Source organism: Diadema antillarum, unplaced genomic scaffold (assembly GCF_040938485.1).
Source record: "Diadema antillarum isolate AM-2024a unplaced genomic scaffold, OU_Dant_1.0 seq00000041_RagTag, whole genome shotgun sequence".
NCBI lineage: Eukaryota > Metazoa > Echinodermata > Echinoidea > Diadematoida > Diadematidae > Diadema > Diadema antillarum.
In genome coordinates, this window is record NW_027271153.1 from 1,017,899 (window position 1) to 1,043,367 (window position 25,469).

The 25,469-nt window shown below is 41.4% G+C and overlaps 1 protein-coding gene across 1 annotated transcript in view; it reads left to right on the top strand.

Annotated features, from left to right (window-relative positions):
- The window catches only part of LOC139725431 (ubiquitin carboxyl-terminal hydrolase 47-like), a 46,149-nt gene extending 23,249 nt beyond the window's left edge, over window positions 1–22,900 (top strand). The window contains exons 9-27 of the mRNA XM_071636505.1: window positions 573–766; window positions 1,194–1,278; window positions 1,958–2,214; window positions 3,631–3,818; window positions 4,361–4,473; window positions 6,482–6,586; window positions 7,775–7,982; window positions 8,828–8,943; window positions 9,728–9,847; window positions 11,038–11,164; window positions 11,868–12,806; window positions 14,187–14,278; window positions 15,160–15,324; window positions 16,054–16,169; window positions 16,987–17,105; window positions 18,773–18,903; window positions 19,319–19,497; window positions 21,099–21,170; window positions 22,732–22,900. Coding sequence (XP_071492606.1) covers window positions 573–766; window positions 1,194–1,278; window positions 1,958–2,214; window positions 3,631–3,818; window positions 4,361–4,473; window positions 6,482–6,586; window positions 7,775–7,982; window positions 8,828–8,943; window positions 9,728–9,847; window positions 11,038–11,164; window positions 11,868–12,806; window positions 14,187–14,278; window positions 15,160–15,324; window positions 16,054–16,169; window positions 16,987–17,105; window positions 18,773–18,903; window positions 19,319–19,497; window positions 21,099–21,170; window positions 22,732–22,831 — 3,426 coding nt within the window. The 3' untranslated portion in view covers window positions 22,832–22,900. The remainder of the gene's footprint in view (window positions 1–572; window positions 767–1,193; window positions 1,279–1,957; window positions 2,215–3,630; window positions 3,819–4,360; window positions 4,474–6,481; window positions 6,587–7,774; window positions 7,983–8,827; window positions 8,944–9,727; window positions 9,848–11,037; window positions 11,165–11,867; window positions 12,807–14,186; window positions 14,279–15,159; window positions 15,325–16,053; window positions 16,170–16,986; window positions 17,106–18,772; window positions 18,904–19,318; window positions 19,498–21,098; window positions 21,171–22,731) is intronic.
- The last annotated feature ends 2,569 nt before the right edge of the window (window positions 22,901–25,469 follow it).

Genomic DNA, 25,469 nt, shown 5'->3' on the forward strand with positions numbered 1-25,469 from the left:
TAACGCTGCCAATTAAGACCTCTTGCTCAGAATATGTGGTGGTGGTGCTACACAGTACAGGAAAGTGTGAATGCTGTACTTACTGTAGCAGGCTTTTCTCTTTCTGGTGAAAATGTCGATCTCATCATATTGAGGATTTACCTTATCCTGTTGGAAGACTAGTCCAGAGTATGCTCGGGCAGGTGTCTAAGGGAATTGGGTGTTATAGCAAAATCAGCTCGTCCTCAATGGCCCGAACTTACGAAGGTGGTTTGAACTTAGACCATGGTACAAATTTAGACCCTGGTCTAAAATAAGCGTGAAATAGTTGTACCTTTTATATGCGCGTATCAATGTGCATTTGTTGCTGGATGTCTGTTGGCATGCGCAATCTGTCAATCGTATTTACGCAGAAGAAATTTGCATAAACCATGGTTCAGATTTAAACCACCTCTCTGAATTTGGGGCAGTGGGTTTAACGTCTGCAATGTTTCTGTGTATGTGTTTGTGTTTGCATGTGTGTGTGCTTCATTTGATTATTTAAATTGTGCTGCTGATGCATTTCTTTCATGGATTTTACTTCCTGTCCCTAGGATGAAGCTCTCCAAGCCTTTGTGGAACCAGAAATCCTCAACGAGAGCAACCAGTACTTCTGTGAGAAATGCAACATGAAATGCGACGCCCACAAGGGACTCAAGTTCCAGCAGTTCCCGTACCTCCTCACCCTCCAGCTCAAGCGATTCGACTTTGACTACAACACCATGCACCGGATCAAACTGAATGACAAGTAAGGAAAGCTCATCGTCTTGTGCCAGCATGCTAGCCCTCCCAATGAGTAGGAGGATCTTTAACTATAAGGCAATCACAAAATTTTGTGTGATATTTGAGATGGGAGTGTTGGTCACTTAATAGCATTGAAAAAACTGAAATATGCATGATCATTTTCATGATATCTTCAAAAATATTTCTTGTTATGTAACAAGTATGGTATCATCGAAAAGATTCTAGTTTTCTTACCATTTGATGATGACCTTTAAAAAAAATTGAAAATGACATTTATTTGTATTTGCATTTAAACTTTTCATTTGTTTTGTTTGTGAGATATACTTAATGCAGTTGATTAAGCATGCAAAATGATAAAGAAAGTCATGAACAAATAGTATTTTCTTTTACAGTGGGAAATATGAAAATAATGTGTCTGTTTTTGCCTACAGAATGACTTTCCCCGAGATCCTGGATTTGAATTCCTTCATAGAATCTGAGACAGCTCAAGAAGAAACCGCTAAGGAAGTAAAGCAGGTTAGCTTCGTAGTTGTGGATCCTATCAGCCAGATTTCTTGCAAAATGTGACTATTTATTGACATACAAATTGATGAAGGTGTAAGTATTATTTATATGGAAAATACTGAAATCGATCATAACATGGCAGATAAGTATGGGAGAATTACTGTGATTATGTTTCATATATTCTTCCTTCACCGCTTGATTAACAGAAGGTTGAAGAAGATATAGATATGTACCATTTTTATGTCGCTGTTATATCGGCAAGAGCATGCAATACGTAATGGTGATAACAGTGATGATATGTAAATATGAGAAGAAAATTAGCTGCTTTTTATTACAACATACATGATTGTATTATGATATCAGATAGTGTCAGTGCAATTGTACAATGGCAGTTATGGAAGTAGTTAAAGTGGAAAGCAGCAATGGTGTTATTTGTATCAGTAAACCATGATGTATGTAAGTCATTGCTACCATTGTCATTGATTGTAACAAGTGCTAGCACATTATGTCAGCACTACTGGTATAAGTAGTAGTTGTAATGGCTGTGGTGCGACCACTGCTCTTACAAGTGCAACCATTGCAATGGCTACTGCTACAATGTACTCGTACTGGTTCTCCAACTACTACCACTAGTATTGATACTGTTAGAAAGAGTGTAAACATTATGGATATGACTGAAATGTCTCCCAAGACCCAGGAGGAAGGCGAGACTCAGTCCGACAGCGGAGCCGAGAATGAAGACGGCAGCCCCAGCAGCCAGAGCCAGGAGAACTCGCTGGAGGATGCCCTCGACGAGGGAATCGACATGGAGCACGCCTCCACCACCATGACCAACCACCGCAACGACCAGGAAAAGGCGACCAGGGTTGGTCCCTACATGTACCAGCTCTTCTCCATCATGGTGCATTCTGGGACGGCCTCGGGCGGACATTACTATGCATACATCAAGTAAGGACTCCGCTCTTGTGAGCAAAGATTTCTGAGCTCTCGTCTGGTAATCATTTGTGGGATGTGCAAGCGAGTACCAAAGATCACTCACTCTAGCCCATCAGTACTTGTAAATATATCATGAAAATGACCGTATTTGAAGTACATTTTATAGCTTTAATTCTAGCATGATTAATCCATTTTTGTTTTCTCTGCAGCACCTGGAAAATCCAGGAAACTTTTTTTTTTTCTGAGAAAAATTTGTAGCATTCTTCAAAGAAAACTTTATATAGCACCTTTTTTTCATGGACTCTAATCTCAGGCTCATGTGATTATGAGTTACCCTCTGCAGATTCAGTCCTGTAGGATTTAGGTGGGTTTGGTGAGGATGCCATTTGTATATGCTGTTGTTTTTTTTTCTCATGTATGTTTTTTTGTCAGTAGTATACTAGATTCTATGAATTTACCTCATGGGTGATATTTCTACACTGACAGTAATACTGCTGTTCAGAGAACAGTGGTAAATTTGACCATTTAAAATGTCTGAGAGCAATTCTTTTAGTCATTGTGTGCCTGTGTATGAGTGTACTGCAGAGTTGATTGCATTGCTTTCCTGGTGAGGTGAGAAAATTTGTACTTTCCTAAATTCATTTTTGTGTCCATGAAAGTATTAAACATGATCAATACTTTATGGCTCTAACAAATATGAGCACAAAAGATATTATATGTGGCCACTTAATAAGGCATTACACATGGCATTTGATTTAGAGTTTCATCCACAAATTCTCAACTGTACTGTATACGCTATATATTTCGCGGGGGTTTTATTTTTGCGAATTTCGCGAGTCGGGAGCTATTCGCGAAATTAACAACACGCGAAAATATTACCTTCCAAAATGAATCCCTTGCCTTGATGATACAAACATTTCAGTACTAGTATACCATGTCACGGCTTACCGAACAGACCATACTGGCTAAGCTTGTTTACGTACATATGTAGCACGTCCACGTCTACTTACGAATACTGCAGAGAGCCAATCCATTATCGCAAGGGGACCACTCGTCATAAATCTAGCGCGATGGACTTAACCACTTCAAAAATGTTGAATTCTAACTTACTAGTTCCCAGAGTTTGGTAAGTTTTTTGTCAAGCAGTGTATAACTAGTATCATTCTTATTTGCTAGTAAGTTGAAAATTCACACTTTCTTTGCCACTTCATATTTTCTCTGGTCCCCCAATCGCGAATTTAACCACTCGCGAAAATGTGTGACAGCGGCAATTCGCGAAAATTTATGTACGCGAAAATTATAGCGTATACAGTATTACAGTAGTTTCACTTATAATTTGAGGGTAGCTTTGGACTGGACCATTTAAGTAGAGTGCAAAGTTAAAGTTGTTTTGGCCATCAACCCATTCTGTATGTCAAATCCCACTAGATCCTTCACTGATGAGCAGTGGTACTGCTTCAACGATCAGCACGTGTCGAGAATCACGTACGACGACATCAGGAAGACATACGGTGGGGAGCCGACCCACTTCCGGGGCTACTACTCAAGCTCCTACACCAGCTCAACCAATGCCTACATGCTGATGTACAGGCAGATAGATCCCAGGCGAAACGCAAGTGAGTGCCAAGAAATGAAAGGAATGAAAAGTTGCTTGATTGCCAGTGAGGGAAAGTACCCTGCAGTCTGTACGCAAATGGTTTCGAGGATAGCAAATACTTCGGAATTTTTTTGTAAAATCTGCTGTGAGTTTTTATCATACGTTATGAGGACACCACCGTCAAAGCAGTAAAGCCAGGTGGAACATAAGTCGAAATGTACCAGCTTTGGTACTTTTTTATGTGAATACATACTTTTAACATGTTCTGACACTACCATCTTTCCCAATTATGCACATTAATGCCTTTCATTTACTTGATGCCAATTTAAAGTTTAAAGAAGACTGCCCTTAAAGTCAATTTACCTTGATGTAAATATCAAAACATGGCAATACAACTTACTGACTGACAATATGAGCTCAATATCATGTTTCATTGTAATTGGTACAGGATATCACCTTTACAAACACCAGACTTTGATTTGTGATAGATGTCAGTAGGATTTGTGCTCGGTAGTCACGGAACCATGATTTGAAATTCTCCAAAATACTGTTTGACTCCAGGCTTCATAAAAGCGGACAACTTCCCGGACCACATCACCAACCTCTCCCAAGGTCTCTACCAGGAGGAGGAGGAGGAGAAGAGGCAACGAGAGATTGAGAGGAACACCTGTAAGGTGAGGATGGGTGGATGAGTGGGTGGATGGATGGATAGATGGATGGATGGATGGGTGGATGAGTGGGTGGATGGATGGATAGATGGATGGATGGGTGGATGGATGGATGGGTGGATGGATGGATGGAAAGATGGATGGGTGGATGGATGGGTGGGTGGATGGATGGATGGTTGGATGGATGGAAAGATGGATGGGTGGATGGGTGGATGGGTGGATGGATGGATGGATGGATGGATGGGTGGATGGATGGATGGGTGGATGAGTGGGTGGATGGATGGATAGATGGACGGATGGGTGGATGGATGGATGGATGGATGGAAAGATGGATGGGTGGATGGATGGGTGGATGGATGGATGGATGGTTGGATGAGTGGGTGGATGGATGGATGGATGGATGGATGGTTGGATGGATGGGTGGATGGATGGATGGATAAATGGGTGGATGGATGGATGGATGGATGGGTGGATGGATGGATGGGTGGATGAATGGGTGGATGAATAGGTGGATGGATGGATGGATGGATGGATGGATTGATGGGTGGATGGATGGGTGGATGGATGGAAAGATGGCTGGGGAATGGATGGGTGGACGGATGGGTGGATGGATGGATAGGTGGATGGATGGATGGGTGGATGGATGGGTAAATGGATGGGTGGATGGATGGATGGGTGGATGGATGAGTGGATGGATGAGTGGATGGATGGGTGGATGGATGGGTGGATGGATGGGTGGATGGATGGATGGATGGATGAGTGGGTGGATGGATGGATGGATTGATGGATGGGTGGATGGATAGATGGGTGGATGGATGGGTGGATGGATGGGTAGATGGATGGGTGCATGGATGGATAGATGGGTAGATGGATGGGTGGATGGATGGATGGATAAATGGGTGGATGGATGGATGGGTGGATGGATGGATGGGTGGATGGAAAGATGGATGGATGGATGGATGGATGGATTGGTGGATGGATGGATGGATGGATGGGGGATGGATGGTTGGACTGATGGGTGGATGGATGGATGGGTGGATGGATAGATGGGTGGATGGATGGGTGGATGGATGGGTGGATGGATGGGTGGATGGATGGATAGATGGGTAGATGGATGGGTGGATGGATGGATGGATGGATGGATGGATGGGTGGATGGATGGATGGGGCATGCTCTAGAAGGCAAAAAAGGGTGTTGGGACCCATGCCGGCCAAATTAACCCGTTGAAGACTACTCCCAAGTATACTTCGATACGTGTCTGTGGGAAATGTGTGTTAGAACAAAATCAGCTCATCCTCAACGGCTTAACATTTATTGCGATTGTATTTGCCGATGATATAGAATGGCCTTGAGTGGAATATGCTGCTGTGTAAAGTCATCGGGAGGGAGTTACTGTATTATCTCACAGTTGTCCCCCACGAGCAATTATGGTATTATAGACGTTCAAGTGATGGAAACTCAGAAGAGATATTAAACTTTGTTATGGTGGTCTCTAAGTACTTTGCAAGTGAAATTCTGTGCCCTCTCTCTCTCTCTTTTACCTGTTACATGTGCTCCTCAGTGAATGACGAGGTATTAATTGGTAGTGCTGTGTTGCAAGAAGATATATAATGTGATTTGCCCATGGAGTATTAGAGCCAGTGCCAAGATATTGGGTCTAGTAGCTTGATTTATTAATAAATACATTTTCTAACAGGCAAAAGAGGCGGTGCGGAATACTGTGTACAATGGGGCTTCTTTTAATGTGAGTGGACGGTTGTTGCATCAGCTACAGGAAATTTATAGAAGATACAGTTGCCTCCATGGCATGCGATACTGTGGTCAGAGTATGATGTAACTTTCTCCAGCACCAGTAAGTTTTCTATAACACATGGACGTTTACGAGAACCCAGTGTTCTCCCTAAGTTTGTGTTCATGGTTTGTTTGAGTTGTCTGTGTATCACTCAATCTCAATCTCACCTTATCTCCATCTTCATCCTCTCCTTGTCTTGTCCCACTGTTATGATCTCTGCAGATCAAGCTCTTTGGCTTCCACCCACTGACCGGCAAACTGATTGACACCAGGCTGGAGGTCCACAAGGACCGGACTTTGACCCAGGCCACCCAGCAGGCCCACGAGGTTAGTTTGGCTGAACTTTCTGTAAAAATATCATTTGTTTAAAGTCGAAAAATTCTAGATGTATGCTTGGGTGTCAGAGTTGCCACCATTTGGTCCAACACAAAATAGAGAACATCTTTTTCAGATTGCACGTAGATAATGTTCACAGTTTACACTTTTGTGGTTTGTAACTGTAGACTGTTGTTTTGGGATCATGATGTACCTGGAGATGTGGAATCCATTATCTTCCAGTTAGTCATCATACAAGAGTAATATTAACTTTATAGTCCTCTATGTGTTATGATTTAAACCTGTTCTTAGGAGCCACCCGAGTTCAGTAGGCACTAGACTTTCAACACTGACATACTGTATAAGCTCTTTGTTTTTGCGTACAGATATATTCTCTACTGAGGAGGTCAGAGACATTTTCACGAGATGTTGTTTTCGCGAATTGACACCGAGGCTATTGTAACTGCACTATTACCCTAGCACGTGAAGACATTTTCATGTGAAGACATTTTCGTGTGTTGTTAAATTCACAGTCCAACAGTAATTTGCGCAATTCGCGAGAATGAAACCCTTGCGAAAATAACAGCGTATACAGTATGTAAGTAGTCCAGGTGTATAACAAGCTGTCAATAGGGGGCTCATGTCTGTTATACTCTTTCTTGCTGTGCTCCCTGAGAGGTACTTATCGACAAAATTTGCCGAACCTGGTTGTTGAATGGTGAGATAATGCCGGTTGCTGATCAGCTCTTATTCTGCAACATTGGTTTCCCCCTCATACCAAGCCCATTATTTGGATGGGCAAGGCTTTTAAGTTCAAAATATGCTGTACCCCACATGAGCGTCTTGGAATCTAGAAAGTATGTATACGCAAACCACAAATTGTGTTTCTGCTGACTGATCTTGAATCCAAATGATTCACATAACCATGTTAGGCTTTGCTTCTCTTCTTAGCCTCGAGTGCAGCATACCCTGACTTCATAACAATCATCTGAAATGGGAATACCCTATGATTTATTTTAGTCTCGGGAATCTTTTCTCAATGTGTTCACGTAAGAGCATGAACTATTTTGCTCATTTTTAACACACTAGCCACCACATCTCTCTATTTCTAGTTGGATTATTCATAGAGGAGAACTTTATGACTGATGTTTATAACCTATTGATGTGAACGAGTTGTGTTCTTTTGTGCACTCCATGCAGTTACTCGGCTTTGGGGATGCAGTGCCAGTGTCCCAGTGCCGACTGGTCAAGTACGATGAGTTCCACGAGTCGCTGGAGAGATCGTACGAGGGGGAGGAAGACACGCCCATGGGTCAGCTGCTAGGAGGGGTCAAGGGGTCGTACATGTTTGACCTCTTGATGGAGACGAGGTCAGCCGAGCAGCAGTTTCAGGTGTACAAGCCAGGAGGTGAGTGGGATTCTTGTGAAGGGGGTCACTGTTATCTGTTTGCTATGATGGTTAATTCATTATCAGACTAAATAGGGCGGTGATTTGGCTCAGTTGGTAGCGTGTCTGCCTCACGATCCTAAGGACCCAGGTTCGAACCGGAGTCTGACTGAGCAATGTTGTGTGTAATCATACCATCCCCTCTAGCAAGAGGCAGAACGCTCTGTCCCTCGGATAGGATATAAAATGGAGGTCCAGTGTGTGAGAGAGTAACAACTCATGCACGTAAAAGATCCCGCTTCATTCATTCATCGCAAAGAGCAGGGTGTTTAACCCGGTGAAGTGGTCAAGCCTCACATCCAACTGGACCCAATTGAAGACCAGCTTAGCATAGCTGAATATGGGATATCCAGCCATCTTCTCAGATGGACATGAACAAACAAACATAATCTGATTCAGACTTAGCTGTTTTTTAATGACGTGGGAAATTCTAATGATTATACACTTTGACTGTTGGCAATTTCAGTTATGCATGTCCCGAAACCCAACCTTTATAGTATACCAGAAAAAAAAAATGCTGTCAACGAATCATTTGCTCCTGGTCTTTTTTTGCTAAGTTCAAGTAAGAGTAATCAGCACGCATTAAACCGAAAATGACAAATTACTTGTCTGAATTCAGCAGTAACTTATGAAAAAACAACAACAACAACTAAGTAGGGTTATTTAAAGGCCTTACTTTTGTTTATTTGTTGTTGTTGTTCATCGTTTGAAGGCCTTGTTATTTGCAAAAAAAGAAAGATTGCTGATTTTTTTTTTTTTTTTGCACTTTGTCACTTTTGCAATCTTTTGCATTTTCCATTTAACAGGAGTGACAATCAAGTTGTTTGTGGTGGATTTGAGGAATGCGGAGATACGCAACCCGATAACAACAAGGACGTACCACCAGACTACTGTCCGAGACTTGCAGCAACAGATCGAAGAGGTAGGGGGGTAAATTGTTTGAACAAGTTTTGAGAAGTTTGTGCACTTGCAACTCTCTTTCCACTCTCATCCACCAGTTGTCGAATGTACCTTAAAAAAAAGAAACATGCACGAAACCTACTCGTTTTTGGCATCTCATTGAAAAGCCAAACATGAGATTACAACCAAACCTGGCAGGAATTTGTTTTCGGAGTTAATGGTTGCAAAATTTATTCTCGTAATATAGGTGGTTTCCGTGACAGCCCAGGGGCTTCTGAGGCACAGAACAGTTCATATCAAACATCTTTTCCAGATGCAGGAGAAGTGCAGCCCAGTCATACCGTATTTATAGCTATTTTAGAGATAAAGAATATAAAGTTCTTCTTGACAGTGGTAGTGGTGGTCTGACGTTCACATCCCTGTAAAGTGCACGATCAGAATTAAACTAAATTCGGCAGGAATCAATGGGATGGGAACACAAAATTACTCAACTATTACACATACTCTACATAGAGGCCCAGAACCACAGCCCTGGCACATCCTTTCTTTTCCTCTTCATGTTTCAATTTGCTAAAATTCAGAGTTGAACTTGTCATGTATATGGGAAAGATTTAACGTTACTCCTTTGTTATAGAGTTGTGTATAAGGTTATTTGTGATGACTAGTGTTACGAGCCAGTCTGTGGATGCCAAGTTCCATGTATGGCTTTGTAGTCAAAACAAAACAATACAAAGGAAAAAGACAACAGCAACAAAAGTGGGTATCTTTCCCACCTCACATTCTTTGTTCCCTCTCCCTCATCCCAGATTACCGGTCTGCCGGCAGAGAGGATGCGGCTAGTGTTGGAGAAGTACTACAACGAGCTCCGCCTCCTTTCCATTCCCAGCAAGAATCTCAAGTCAGAAGGGTTCAGTAAATGCAATAAGGTTAGTTATCAAGTCTGTATATAGTCTTTTACCCTTTTAATAGATGTATGTATTGCATGCAATGTAAAGAAGGCAGACAGCTGTATTAATATATTAAATCTGATTTGTGTTTGTTTTGTTTTTCACTTACTTTTGGTGTGCAGTAACTCAGCTGGGATGGAATGTGTACGGAAAGTGAATGGAAATGTAGCAATGAAAAAGAGGGGGAAAGACGTATTAGAATTATAATGTGTACAAATGATTTCAATAACTGGCACCATATTTTTGTGAGTGTCTATGATATAGTGAAGAGTACCTGATTAAGAATGAGGATCACATCAGCAGGCTGATGTCTGCCAAGATGATGGGATCTGATTCTTTATCGTACCTCTTCAGTGTCTCTTGGTGAAGAAAACATTGTGCACCCACTGTCACCTTGTCTTAATCACTGGGATCGAGTCTCCACTTAGAGTTTCACTCTCTTCACCCCCAAAGGATCTGCTTGGCCAGTCTACCATTTACAGGTTCATGTAGAGCAAACCTGAAATGGCATTAATGATATAGGACTTTAACAGGCTTTCCACTTAAACAGAGTAATCTCTTGAAACTCTACGTTGCCAAAAAAACTGCTTAGAAAACATATAATGAAAAAAAGAAAATGATAAGAGTAACGGCAGCACCAAAACAGATTGCACGGGGCTTCCTTGAAAGTTAGTGAAATAATATGCTTGGCTATGCCATATGTCCCCCCCAAAATTACAATCCGATTTTTGCATTGATAACGCCCAATGTGATTAAACCGTTTTAGTTTTACTTCAGGGTCTTAAAATATAACATCTTAGCTCTATTTCACAGAAAACCCCATTCAGTTTGGTTAAGTGGTCACAGAGAAATGTGGATTGTTGTAAAGCATGACATGAGTCTGATTCTTCCAAGTTTAGCACTTGGATGCTCTTTGAATTGCACATTAATGTGTAAAAACAATAGAACTTGAAGGGAAGTAATTCCTGACATGCTCTACAAAAATCCTCATTTCTCTTTGACCACTGAAGCAACTTGAATCGGGTTTTCTGTAAGATATGGGTAATGAGTTATAGTTTCAAACCCTGAAATTGTGTTGGGATTGTTTCACCATATTTAAAGTTATCATTGCAGAGGGTACCATTACATTTTTTTTCTTTGACATACGTTATATATGGTTGCTTGTGCAGGTGTTTGTGGAGGCCAGTGGTTTGGAGGACCCTGGGGTAGAGTTCCCTCACTCCCGTCTCCACTCCCTCCTGGACCGGCACGCAAACACCATCAGACTCCTGGTCACTCTCCCTCCAGCCGCTGCAGGTGAGACTTTTAATATCCTTGTTTGGTTTGGAAGGACCATTTCCTTCCTTTCGCAGTTCGTTTTGTTTTTGTGTATGATGTAACTTGTGTCGGATATGCAGCTGTTTTCTTTTTTGCCGGTGTAGATTGTTTGATAGGTAATACCTCCCAAACAGTTACTTAATTTCCTTGACGATTTGGGGGTGAAATTGGGACGGTCACATTTCACGTTTTAAACATATTCTTATTTGCTGTTCTAATTTGTGTTGCCTTCAAACAGGGCTTTTGACTTTAGATTTTTCATTTTCAGGGTTGTAAGTGCACAGATTTGTGTGCAAGGGCATAAATTCAGAAATGTGTTGTCAGGAATCAAACCTTATCAGGCGCGGATCCAGGAATTCTGTAAAGGGGGCTCCTTTGCTAAATTACAGGGGGGGGGGGGCGCACACGTCCCATTTTTTTTCTTTTTATTGATTTTGTGTTAACAAAAAATAAAGGGGGCATGCGCCTGAGGTACCCCCCACATGGATCTGCCACTGATTATGGTCTTACTTTCAGTGACATGAAAGTCTTTTTTTTTGGGGGGGGGGGGGGGAGGAGGAGGGGGGAGTTGAGGTCCACTTCTGAAGACCTCTACTGTGGTTTCTGCTTGTTTGTTTTGTTTGTTTTGTTTTTTAAGTGAATACCAGAAAGTTAACCTACATACTTCTTTGCCCCTTTAAAGATGAAGAAGACAGTGCCAAAGATGAGGTTTCGGAGACAAGTTCCTCGATTGACTCTGTAGCAGAGAAGTTCTCAGATCTTCAAGTGGAGACTGGTGGTCTATCACCAAATAAGATTCCCACACCAAGTCCAACGGGGAGCTCCTCCACGCTAAGTGATGATCACCCCTTAGAGAAGAATGGTGTCAATCTCGTGGGCAGTGAAACGGACAGTGGTGTAGTCTCGCTCAATGAGGCACGATTGACTGACGAACAAGCCAGTGAGTTTGAGCACATAGGTGGGGAAGTTCGGGGCGAACCGGATGGTCACTGCGACAGTTCGGAACAATTGACCACAAAGTCCAGCGATCCGTTGAGCGCCGAAGCATTAGCGGATGCTCTGAACTCCTCAGACTTGATAAGGAGCGATTCGTCATCGTCGACGCCGCAATCGCAACCGGAGCAATTTCAGGGAGACCAGGATGAGGGAGTGCCAGTGATGCAGACCCTGACCAGTCCCAGACAAATTGCCAAGAGTCACCTAACGTTACCCGTGGCCTCCCAGTCACAGGCCACAGCGTCGGCCTCCTGTGCAGAGTGCAGTAAACTTCAGGTCCCCGACTCCAGCAGCTTGCGGCCCCGGGCCATGAGCCCCATCCCGGGGCCCCTGAACCCCCAGATCATGGCTGCCATCCACAAGCGTCGCGATGCTGTGGATCAGGCCTGTGACAGAGGAGATATAGAGGGTGCTATAGGACCATCGGGACCCCCTCTAGGACCGCCGGGACCTCCTCTAGGACAGTCGGGTCCACTTATAGGACCATCTGGACCGCCTATAGGATGGACAGACCCGACTCAAGTAGACTCTGATCCTGAGGTCAGCGACTCATCAAGACATCAGTGCAAAAAGAAGAACTGGTACTTTAAACCATTGGAATTATCAGAGTCAGAGGAGGGCAGAGGTATGTTTGCTTAGACCATTTGATATCCATGTTTTCCATGTCATGGTGATTACTAAGTCCAGCAGGACCACTCCATATTCTACTTGACTTCATTTTGCAATGAATAAGATTTTAATTTGTCACTATTCCTATATCTGTGAAGAATTAAAAAAAAAGAGAGAGAAAGAGATATAGCATGAATTGGTAAATCAAATGTGTTTATTTTTCTATGTGTCAAAAGAACTTGTCACATTTCATTTTAACATGTGATTATAAGTCTGAATGTCAGTTTGTTCCAAATGGGTTTGCAAATTCTTATCAAAGAGCATTTTCCTTTTGTGTTTCCATAAAAGCATTGAGACAAACATAGCACATCTGTACAGTTTTTTAATGAAATTTTACAAGTAATGGGAATTTCATGACTCATTGGAATCACTAGCGGTCACTCAGACAGTCAGAGCTACACAAAGATTCCACCGATGATTACTTTTCATTATTTTCATCATGCTGCTCTGTCTGAGCATGAGTTTCATGCACAATTTTTTGTCTGATAGACTCGTGGAGGGCAATTGATGGGCATTGCTCTCCAGTCCTCTGCAGTGGACTCTGTCAATGTATGTTAGTTTAGGGAACTTCACCAGGCATGAACTAACATGGATCTTTCTTGAAGTGAAGTCAAAGACTTGTGAATTACTTTAGAAAATGCTTTTTTTTTCAGACTCAGAACAGCCCAAAGACCTAGTAGTGACAGGTTCCACAGAGCTGCCAAGTCTCCCTGATTCTGCAGGAGTCTCCCTGAAAATGTCAAAATCTGTTCATGTCTGAATAAGAGAATATTAAAATCTCCCTGATTTGGGAATTATTTTCGCCCATCGAAATGCATGTAACACACAGACATCTCCTTGATTGCTGTGTGGAATCTCCCTGATTTGGATGTCCGAATGTTGGTAGCCCTGGTTCCATACATTGAAGATGATTAATATTTGATGCAGGATGGTGTGCAACTGTGATATTTCTCTACTTTCTGTGTTGTATGGCAGTTTGATTCATTTGTTACAAGCTCTATCATTTGTAGAAATGTGTTTTTGCATTGTTTTTCTTCTTATATACAGTAGATCATGATATCTACGTGACATATTCAGAGAAATATTTTCAGAAAGTATGAAGTGAAAACTCCATCAATGTTAATTATTTGAATTTGATTTGGGGCTGTGTTTTTGAGACAAAAGTCATCATTTTGCAGAAAATGTGTAGATTGTCTAAGGGTTTTCCACCTGCTTGTGAAGTAGCCATGGTATCAAAGTGTATAAACAATTTAATAGATGGACACTGAGTGTTGAGATATTTAAAGTGGTTTGATTCAGTTACAACCCATACTATTTCTATTCCCTTTGATGATAGTTCTGGTGGTAAACCTGGACAAGAGAATGTCTCTGGGATTCTTCAAGACGTGCATGGAGCCACACGTGGGCACAACTTCCCTCAACTTCAAGGTATTGTAAACGTCCATATTTCCACACAACTAATTTTTCGTGCTGAGCGGCTCAAAAACATATTCGCAGGTTCTTGAATTCGCGCTGCGCAGTTTTCAATCAGTTCAAAATATGGAGCGAAAATTGTGTAGATATTTTCGGGGGTTTTAGAATTCGCGCTAGCCAAAAGTAGCACAAAATACGCGAAAACTGATGTACTGCAAGAATTTCCGGGTGTGCAGTAGTGTGCTGCGAACCCACTTGTCCGCTTACACAGGGCAACTAAATGTCACTGTGGGGCAAGAGAGATTGTTTGTCACTGACCTGTCAAGAGTATGGTACCCTTGCCCAAATGCCCCTTAGGGCAAGTGGGAGAGGTACCTTTTTTTTGTGGTGTCGTTGGTATGTGTTCACCTAGGATCCCCCCCCCGTGAGGTTTGCTCAAGATGTAGTAGACGCACTGTGGCATAGTCGATAAGGCTCATAACTTTCCATCAGAGCTTCCGAATCGAATCCCATCAAGGCCCTTGTCCCTCTCGATCCAGGTGTATAAATGGGTTCCCGACAATGCCAGGTAAAATAATAATGACAGGGCCCTCTGGTAGAGCAGTGGCCATACTGAAGAGGTTTCCCTGGATAAAGAAGACCATATTATTATTATTACTATTGTTATTATCATTATTATATTGGATGTCACTCATAAGATGCCACTAAGGGTGTTGACCCTACTAAATAAAACAGGCATGAAATACCACTGTACTTTTGTGCACCCAGTTGATCCTCACGTGTGACGACGTAATATTATTGCACCTTTTCATTTTTCAGATGTGTAGATTATATGCCAACAACCAGTCGATCTTCATGAATGAAGACATATATTTTTGCACCGTTTCATTTTTCAGGTGTATAGATTATACGCCAACAACCAGGAGTACGAGAGTATCCGTCTGAACGAGACCCTTCAGACGTACAACGATGATACCCGCATTGTGATCAAGCTGGGCAGGGCGCTGAGGAAAGGGGAGTATAGAGTCAACATTTACCAGCTCATGGTCAACTCCAATGAGGTTAGTTTGCTCTTTCAAATCTAAAATTTATCCGCTTATCCGTGTGTCTCCTTGTGTTGCGAAGATTTGGATGTGAGCATTCCAAGTGTATGGTAAAGATCATGAGTATGCCAAGTTTATTGAGAATTTCACATGTTGTGCTAATGTGTGTGAGGCTGTGTTACTTGAGTATGAAGACATGATGTGGTAGATGTTTTAATGACTCTTAGGGCCATATGATTACACAGCTGCAGAATACCATTTGATGGCCATGTTTTCAAAATTTGAATCTCCGAATGTAGTAGGGTAGTCAATTGACTTCTTCATCATCGTTTGTTTCAAACAAAAATAGGTTCTTTATGTTATAGCACAGTGGCAAGTACACTGCAACATTCCAGGCATGGTTCTAGGGAAACTTTGTACAGATTGATTACCTGGTAAGCTTTTATCTCGGTACAACAGGGCAAAGGAACATTGCATGAACAATGTATGAAAGCAGTGGCAATGATTTGAAAAGTTCATGTGTTATAGGGAGAATTTATATGGGATATTGTGATAGAGGTAGATTATGTTGAGGGTATCTACGTCCTTCCTCCCCTCGTAGAGGTTTCTTTAACCGGTTGAGGACGAGTCCTGACTATACTCAGGCAGGTGTCTATGGGAAATGCATGTTGTAGCAAAATCAGCCCGTCCTCAGCGGATTAAAAGGATGAACCAATTTCTGATAGTCAGTGTGATTTCCCCTCTCAGCCCATCAGGTACCTGTTTGACTGGGTGTTTGCCAAAGGTATGACCGTCCTCGAGTCCAAGCAAGAACTCTTACCAGAGCTTAAGAAGAAGTTCAACATTGATGTCCCCCTTGATAGGTATGTCACCACTCTGTTTGTCTGTTTGTCTGTCTGTCACTCTATCTCTCTTTCTCTATCCAACTATCTGTCAATCAGGGGCTGCTGCATAAGTCCCTTTAATCTCAGTCTGTCACAGTGAAGATGAGTCCTCTAAGGGCACTACGTCATAGTTTTGAATGGTTTCATCACATTTGCTCTTGCGACAATTGATCCCATTAAATGTCTCTGCCCTGAGCCAAACATAAATTCTACCTACAAACATAAACCTAGCCCCTATCCTAATCCTTACATCAAACTAAATCTAAAACCATTTCACAACCCTAACCCTAATGATAAGTCCTTGAAGAAAAATAAGACCGGAGCAATCGTCGCAGGAGCAAATGTTGTGTCACCATTTTGAATTGTGAGGGTGCAGTCCCACATGTACGTACACACTCTAGGTGAAAAAAAGGGGACACATTTTTATTTTAGAGGCCTGAAATAAAAAGAGAGTGATCTTACATATGAAGAAAACAAGAACAATGAAACTAAGAATTTTTGCATGAGTTCCATCTCCAGATTGCTCTGGGACTCAGTGTTTTCCAAAAAAGAGCAGTATGATGGGCTCCTAGACTCCCCCCCCCCCCCACCTTCTTCACATTGAAAAAATGTTCTACAATTGTTTCCGCCATTCCCTGTAAGACTTACTCGCACTTCATTGTGATTGCCATTACTGATCAGGCCCATTGCTCTGGGTGGATATCACTACACTAGAGCCGTCAATAAAATTCCAACTCTTGACCATTCATGACATGTCATCATCACTGCCATCCCGTGTGACTTGCTTCTCGTAAAGGTTACGCTTGCGCAAGAAGTCGTGGAAGAACCCTGCTACCATCTTCCAGAACGATCGCATCTACGAGGAGGACATCGCCATCTTCCCCAACTGGGAAGTCTTCGTTGAGCTGCTGGACAGTGAGTATGAGGGGGGAAAAATATTTAGATGTGACATGCAGAATTTGTTTCCTTGTGTAATTCTCATGCCACATTTCTTGTACTCTGAGCAGGTTGCTGAGGCAAATTGTGACGTTGCTTTCATGCAGAAAAAGCTGTTCTGCCTGTGCTCTGAGAGGTGAAAACATGCAGCGTTGCTGCTGTGATTGCCCAATCTCGGGGTCTTGGTTTCTTACTAGAAATCACCTAAATGCAGACTAAACTAGAGAAGCTCTCTGAGAGCGCAGACCTTCGCCGAGCAGCTCATTTCCACCACTGATCTCGTTCCCCAAATGAGATCAGTGAATTCCACCCATACGTATGCGTGCTGAAAATTGCCCGAATTCCCTATACAGAAGCCTTTTGTTACATCATCAACTTCCAGGTGCGCGGCACGCCTCACCCAGCAGAAACTAGAGCATGAATTTTAGTGCGCGAATGCAAACCTCAAAAAATGTGCAGCTTGAACTCCCAAGTTCATTGAACCTACATGCCAAAATATCAAAAATCCTTTAATGATAAAATCCATAAATATTCCCGGATTACTACCAACATTTAATCATCTGTTCCTTGTGTCATTCTCAACATTTCCTGTAAGTTTCATCCAAATCCTTCACAACTTTTTTAATTATTCTGCACACAGACAAATAAACCAACAAACAAACCAATGCTGATGAAAACATAACCTCCTACCTTGGCGAAGGTGAAAAATTAAAATCTGTCATGATAAAGAAGAAATCTTAAAGGCAATCAAGACATTGTTTTAATCAGTATGATCTACCTTTTGATTACCTTTAAAAAAAAAGAACAGAAGGAGAAGACAGATATGTAAAATGATGATACTAAAATGAATTTATAAATGTTTTTTGCAGTGTAAGGTGTCATGCAGTGGATATTACCAATGAAATGCTAGAAGTCACAGGTTTATGCAGGTCTTACAAAGAAACTTGTGTGGCATTGCATGAAGTACATGTATCGCTTCCTCGTACTTGTCGCAAAAGGGATGACAAGTGGCATAGACTGTCAAATGCATCAGGTCCAAGTTTCCTAAAGACATGTTGCAGTTCTACACCAAGTCGTCTTATAACCAGTATAACAGCCAGGCACCATGTGATCCTCTATTAATTATCCAAAATCATTGTTGCTAGTATAATGCAGAGACTCCAACCCCCAGCACCTTCTGATCTGGAGATTCTCCCGCCTGAAACCCCTAGCAAACGGGAGACTCCAAGCTGATGTGCGCAAAGCGCGAAATTCCTTGCGGCCGGGGTCCAGTCTAGGGTTCTAGATGCTCTCTCGTGCTATCCAAGGCTTATTTTTCATCATACGATATGGCAATAAGTAAGAAATACTTTCCAACGGGAGACACAGAGCCAGGGCGGGAGAAATCAAATCTCAAGTGATAGAACGGGAGATTTTGCAAAAATGGGCTTTCGGCGGGAGATCTCCCGTCGAAAGCGGGAGAGTTGGCGTCTCTGATAATGGCTGCAAGTCTTATGGGCCAGTTTGCCAGACTTGGAGTGTTCACACAATGCCCAGAGGGTGGAGTGTCTTTTGCATTGCAGTTGCATCCCCGTAATCTTCGCGAGGTGCACGTGGGCAAAGTGCGTCGACCTCTTATCGCATTTACATCCCTCTCATCCTTCCAGGACCAGAGCAGGTGCAGTCGTCGTCAAAGCTGGCGCTGTACGTCAGGAGGTGGCGTCCTTCAGAGATGAAGCTAGATCCATTCGAGGAGGTCGTCCTCGACAATGCTAGCGTGATTGAACTCAAGACGGCGGTGAGTTCAAATTTGCCATGATTTCTTGAAATGTCACTTTAGGGTCCCCGTTTCGTAAAACTTGTTATCAGTAACAACTGCCACATTTCTATGACAAATTTGCTCTCAGCCAATCAGATGTAAGGATTTCAGTAGCCTATAACAACCATCATAATTTGTTATTGATAAGTTTTATGAAATGGGGCCTAGATGTCTTGTTTCTTTCCTCTTCAGATGTAAAGCTCACCTGAAAATTACACTGAATAAATGAGTGAGTAAGCCCAGCCAATGACTGAAAATGCAGAAATACTCATGGTACATGCGTGGTAAATACGTGATTGTGATACAGAAATATTATTAGAATATTTATGAATACTCATCCGGCTGATAGGAAACAGTGTGTTTCTAACCCTCCCTCCCTTCTCTCTTGCTGCAGCTGTGTGAGATCAGTGGTATCCCCATAGAGTACATCGAGTTTGCCAAGGGGCGTGGGACCTTCCCCTGTGAGGTCTCGCTCTTGGACATGAACACTGAACTTGAGTGGGAGCCAAGAGTGACCGTTCTCAACACGTGGCCACTCTATATCACTGATGATGGCACCGTCATCTACTACAGGTGGGTGTCCAGTGTTTTTACACAATTTACTTTTTGTCATTTATGCTAGTTTTTGTGTGTTTTTTTTTTTATGTGAGCTGCATCAGGTAATCACAGCTTCATGTGATGAAACAGTCCTTGGGCCTTAAAAGAAAGAAAACAAAACTGAAAGAAAAACAGAATTCTTACATCTATTCAAAAGAATTATGATTCTTTCCTGTTTTTGTTTTTTTTTAGTTCCAAGGGTATTCATTGGTTTATAATAGCTTGAATTATGCTCGACTGCATATGTGGCAATAAGAGTGGAGAAGTTAAAAATGAATCCCAGCCAGTGTCTCAAGATTTGGAGGCGTGAAGTGTTTTTTCAGCCCACTTTCATGCTTGCCCCATATATGGTCTACAGAGATGTGAACTGTTACCTTCTGTGCAGTATTTTGATTTTTTTTTTTTGCCAGAAATGCTGCAGATTTCATGGAAAATATGCTTTTTCCCAAATTGTATCAATACACATCTGTATTGCAAGAAAGGTATAAATGCTGTTTTTCCACCAGAAATGTGCCTTTTCACTCCTTAAAATAAAGCAATGCAGATTATAAGGTTGGTATCCATGGATGTATTATTTCTTGATATCTCCGCACCTAGGGTCATATACAAACTTGCAGGTGCCCTAAATTATGTTTTGATTCTCCAGACCTGAAAATCAAACTTGAAGAACAAGAAACAGGTATAGCAACAACCTTAAGATAAAAAACCCCCAGTATGATATTAACTAGGCTACAAAAAAACAAGGCACATATTTTACACTCAATCCCGAGACAAGCACACAAAGACTCAATACGTGTGTAAGGGCAGCCATGGGTTGTCGTTTGATGATTTCAGGAGCAGTTAAGGCATGAAAAGGTTTAAAAGGATGGTACCATTTTGGTTGAGATGGGGCTTGTGGTTTCCAATGTTTTTTATGATTTTTTTTTAAAGATAATGAGAAGCCTCTTATGAAATATGAAAGAGCATACAATTCTAAGAGGAATTCAAAGTTTATTTGATGAAAATTGGTTTTGAAATGGCTGAGATATCAAAAACAAAGCAGTGCCAATAAAAGGTGGGACCCATTTTTTATTAGGATCACTTTGTTTTACTCTGTTTTTTGATATCTAAGCCATTTCAAAACCAGTTTTCATCACATAAACTTAGAATTCCTCTTGGAATCGAATGGTATGCTTTTTAACATTTCATACAGTGGCTTCTAAGTATCTCACAAAAAGTTAAAAGCTGAATTCTTACCTTAACCAACACTATACCACCCCTTTTAAGCATATGTCTGTTCTGTATGGTTGTATATCTCCCTTCAAAACATATATCTCTTCTGTATGTTTGTATCTCTCCCTTTATAACATATATCTCTTCTGTATGTTTGTATCTCTCCCTTTAAAACATATATCTCTTCTGTATGTTTGTATCTCTCCCTTTAAAACATATATCTGTTCTGTATGTTTGTATCTCTCCCTTTAAAACATATATCTCTTCTGTATGTTTGTATCTCTCCTTTTAAAACATATATCTCTTGAATATGTTTGTATCTCTCCCTTTAAAACATATATCTGGTGTGCGTGTTTGTATCTCAGAGACAATCGTGAAGAACTCAAGGAGCTGCAGGAAGATGAGAAGAGAGAGATCCAGAAGAAGGAAAATGCCAGGTTGGTGACAATCAATGAGCACCTTCTCCCATCGATACAAAAAACAATAACAACAACAACAAAAACAACACAACACAAACAAAATAATCAGTGAACAGTTATCGCTGAAAACATGTTTTCATATGTATACATCGATGTGGTCTTTACAATTCCAAACTTTTATCTTGATCCACATTGTTTAGTGTTGACTGCTGTAGAAATAGACAAAGAAGTAAAACAATATCCGAAGATATTTTCTCTTATGTATTCATTTGAAGGGGTATTCTCTATTGGCTTTTCATGATTCAGGCCTCGAGACAAGGTACCATGTATACACATGTCCAGAGGCTGTATTCAAGAGTCCATGACCAACATGTGAGAGGCTTGTTGAAAAGAGCTACTGAGACTTTATTAGCATGTACCTTGTGATGAAAGCTTTTTTTTTTTTTTCTGGTTTTCTGGTTTTCTGGCAAGCAGTACTATGAACTTTGGTCGCACACTTAAGGTTTATGTCTGATCTTTGATATCAAATATAGAAACTAGAGATTGATATGGTAAGTCAAATAGTGGATGCTTAGAAGTCACAGATGGAGCCCATAGCAGAGATAAGAAATGAATGAAGTAGGATTCAAGTGAGAAATGAACATTTTCTGTTGATTAGTAGGGTTATTTATTCTCTTCTATATTTCCGTAAGGGTTTGCAAAATCAACATTTTCTGAATCACTTGACTAGCAATGATTATTGGTAGGCTAAAAGCCGTGTAAATGTATGTATGTATGAAGTGGAATACATTTGTGACCAGCTACAACAAAAGGATCCTAAAGTCGCTGAGGGCAGAGCCGAGAAATTTGAGTTTGAAGTCACATCATCAAAATTGGTCAAAACCAGTGAATTTCTGTTTTTGGCATAATTTGGTAGTCTAATGTTTTGTCTATCATCTGCCGAAATTTTGAAGCTAAATGATCAAAGGAAAGGCAAGAGATCAGCATTTTTCTAAGCCATGATATTCTGACTTTCAGCGAAACAGAAACGTGTCTGAAGATTTGGATTTAGCGCCGCAGCTAGACTCTGCTTCCAGCAACAAGGGAGTGATCTTATTGGTCAGTGCGTGGCATCCTGATTACTGATTGGTCGTGCGTAACCGCTGGCGCTAAGCTTGAATGAACATCGCGGAGGTTGCTAGGAGCATGCCTTCTATTGTCAAGCGGTGAAAACTGTCATGCTTCCCTTTGATCATGATAGCGTCGGAAGGAAAACTTTGAAGGCGGTTTTCTCGAAACTCTGATTTCCTCAACCACTTGACATGCGCTAATAAAATCATCGATATCTCCGCAACCGAGTACTCTTATGAGTTGTGCTATATATGAAATTAAAGAAGAAGAGTAAGGGAATAATGTCATGCCAGTTTCAGAAAATTGTCCTCCCACGACTTTCAGATCCTTTTGTTGTAGCGGGTCACATTTCATGATGTTGCTGCAGTATTAACACTTGCTCTACTCACTCATGTTTCTTTTATTTGTGAGAAGGGAGGAAATCCTCACTGGAGTAATTGATGTGTTCTGCGCTTCCTTTGCATTTCAGGTTATCCAAATCAGGACAGAAGGTGACGTACTCCCCGCGAAAGGAGCGTGCCCTGAAGATCTACACTGATAGCCCCCCTCCTTATAGTGCAATGAACTAGACGCTATCAGTATGTGTATGTGTATGTGTGTGTGTGTGAGTGAGAGTGCGTGCCTGGGTGTGTGTGTATGTGTGTATGTGTGTGTGTGTGTGTTTGTGATTGTGGGTGTGTAGTAAGCATATATAGTCTGTCCACTCAAAGTTTGTCATGTGTGAGGGGAAGTGCCCGGCCTGCAGTTCCCCAAGGCATTTTCCTCCAGAATAGCAACCATCCGAAATATTACCTTCTGACAATCACCCATAGAATGTTACCCCAGAACTTTTACTCCTAGCTTTTATATACCAGAACATTTATCCCTGGATACATATCCCTAGATGATTGTCCATGGGACAGTTATCCCCACATAATAATTGCCAAGACAGTTTATTAGTGGACAGTTATTACTAATACAATTTGTCAGTCAACAATTACTGGTATCCCAAAAATATTTGTCCCTTGTGCAATTATTATTAGATTACTCTCCTTAGAACTTTTATGCCCAGGGTGTTTCCTTAAATAGTTCCCCCCCCCCCCCCCCCCCCCGGATATTTACTCTGAGATTATATACCTCAGTGGCATTTGCTGTGGGACATATGCATGCAAAAACATTCCCGTGACAAATAACAAGCAGGACTACAAGATGGGTACTGGTATGACCTGTCCTGTCAAGGGAGGGGGATAGTCATTCAAGTCAAGGGGACATTTTTTCCCCATGGTCCCTGGAAGTGTTTTGCCATCTTTTGATAGCTCCAAGACCCTTGCTGTATGAAGACAACAAATTCCTCCCTCCGCACGACATGCATGCTTGTGACACTCCAGACAGACTGATGAGAAGTTGTGGACATTGGTCATTGGAAGTTGGATTACCAGTAGAGACTGTGCAGTTCGGGGAAATGTTGGCTCAAAAAGTAGACTAATGTTGAAGATAGCTTTACATAAGTGCAGTCATTTTATGGAATGCCAAAATGCTCACCTCTCGACTCAATACATTCTTGATATTCATAACATGATGAAATCGACAAATGCTGTCCTAAAAGTCCGGTGAGCATGTCTTTTCTTATTAATTTACATATTTGATTGTAGGAAGCGTTTAAAAATTCATATGAAATTACAAGGTTGATACCATTGGCATTCCCAAGTAGAGCAGAGTGGACTTTGCTTGCCCAGTCAGGGTTTCAGCCATTACTCGAGTCTTCTTTAGAGAATGCCAGCCAGCATTGCACGATCTATTTTCCTTGGAGGACAGAACAAGCATTCTAAAGTGTCGATGTGCTTTTATTCATTTTTTTTTTATATAGCTTGAGATGGTATGCAAATGTTTGAGGAAGTATTTGCCAAATATATCAAAGACGTGTTGCATAGAGGTCGCAAATGAGTATGCAGAAGATCACCAAGCAAAGTCATACACAGCCAATTCAGTGCAAATGTAAGAGCTAAGTGATGCCGTCTTTGTGCATAGTTGTACACTTGGCATAAGAGACCACACAGAGTTAGATGCGTATAAACCTCACAAGTTACTCGTGTGAACGTGCCCTCCCTAGGTTATGCTACTTAGAATCTCCACAGTACATGCCAGCTTGAACATTTACTTCTTTTCATATTAATGATGAGCCCTGCAATTTGGGAGTATTTCTACTGTTTCGGCTTTGGTGATAGCCTTACCAGGGACTTCGACTGCAGAAGCCTATAATGTGATGTGAACATTTCCTCATAATTTTTATGCAGCTGCTCTCTGTTTAGGTGGAACTCTTTTATCTTGGAATGTGATTACGTCGTATGAAGTTGATCATTCAGTCTATGCTTGCAAGCAAAAACAAAATAAGGAAAAATATGCATGAAAGATTTATGGCATGGCATGGAATGAGGTGTATGGTTAAAGTAAGTTCCCAAATGGTTGAGAATGTTCGCTTGTTCGTTTGTTTGTATGGGGGGGGGGGAGTTTGGTTACATGACAAGAATAATCATCTATGTTCATACTGTACATGTGTGATGCTATCTTCTTGTAAACTTCAGTTTTCAATGTGTGGAGAAGGTCCAGAGTTGAAGATGTTGCCTTTTTGCCCATTCATATCTTGCAATATCATGGTTGTATCAACCTCTCATCCCATACAGATGTTCCAGTGATCTCACGCCTCTCTTTTGTTTCCATGGTATAGTCATTAATATTAGGATTTTGAATGTAACAGTCTTTACTTAAATTTCCATGAGTGTTGCATGCTTTCCTGAGGCACTTGTAACTTCAGCAGCTTTCATTATTGCAATTGATCCATTCATTCGTTTCTTCTTTTTATCATTTTCTTTTTTTTTACTCTTCATCCATTCCATTATTGTAATGGTCAAATATATTTGTTATTTTTGTGGGATGGAGCTCTAGAATTCGAAGCAGCTAGTGTGTTTGGATGAACAGAAGACAAAGACAATATGCTGGCTGATACAATTTTGCGCTATTTCTTTGTTTGTGGACTTGCATGTGGTAATCCCAAGTCACGAATGATGATATTGGCCAGTGTTTCAAGTAAAAGGGGCATGGAGTTAAATTCTGAAAGCCACAATCAGATTTGCAAAATGTCAACTCCGTCAACCTCAATTGATACATCAAAAGAGAGGTGAATAACATCATTTTTAGCAGTACATAGCAAACCTCTGGGTTAGGAAAACA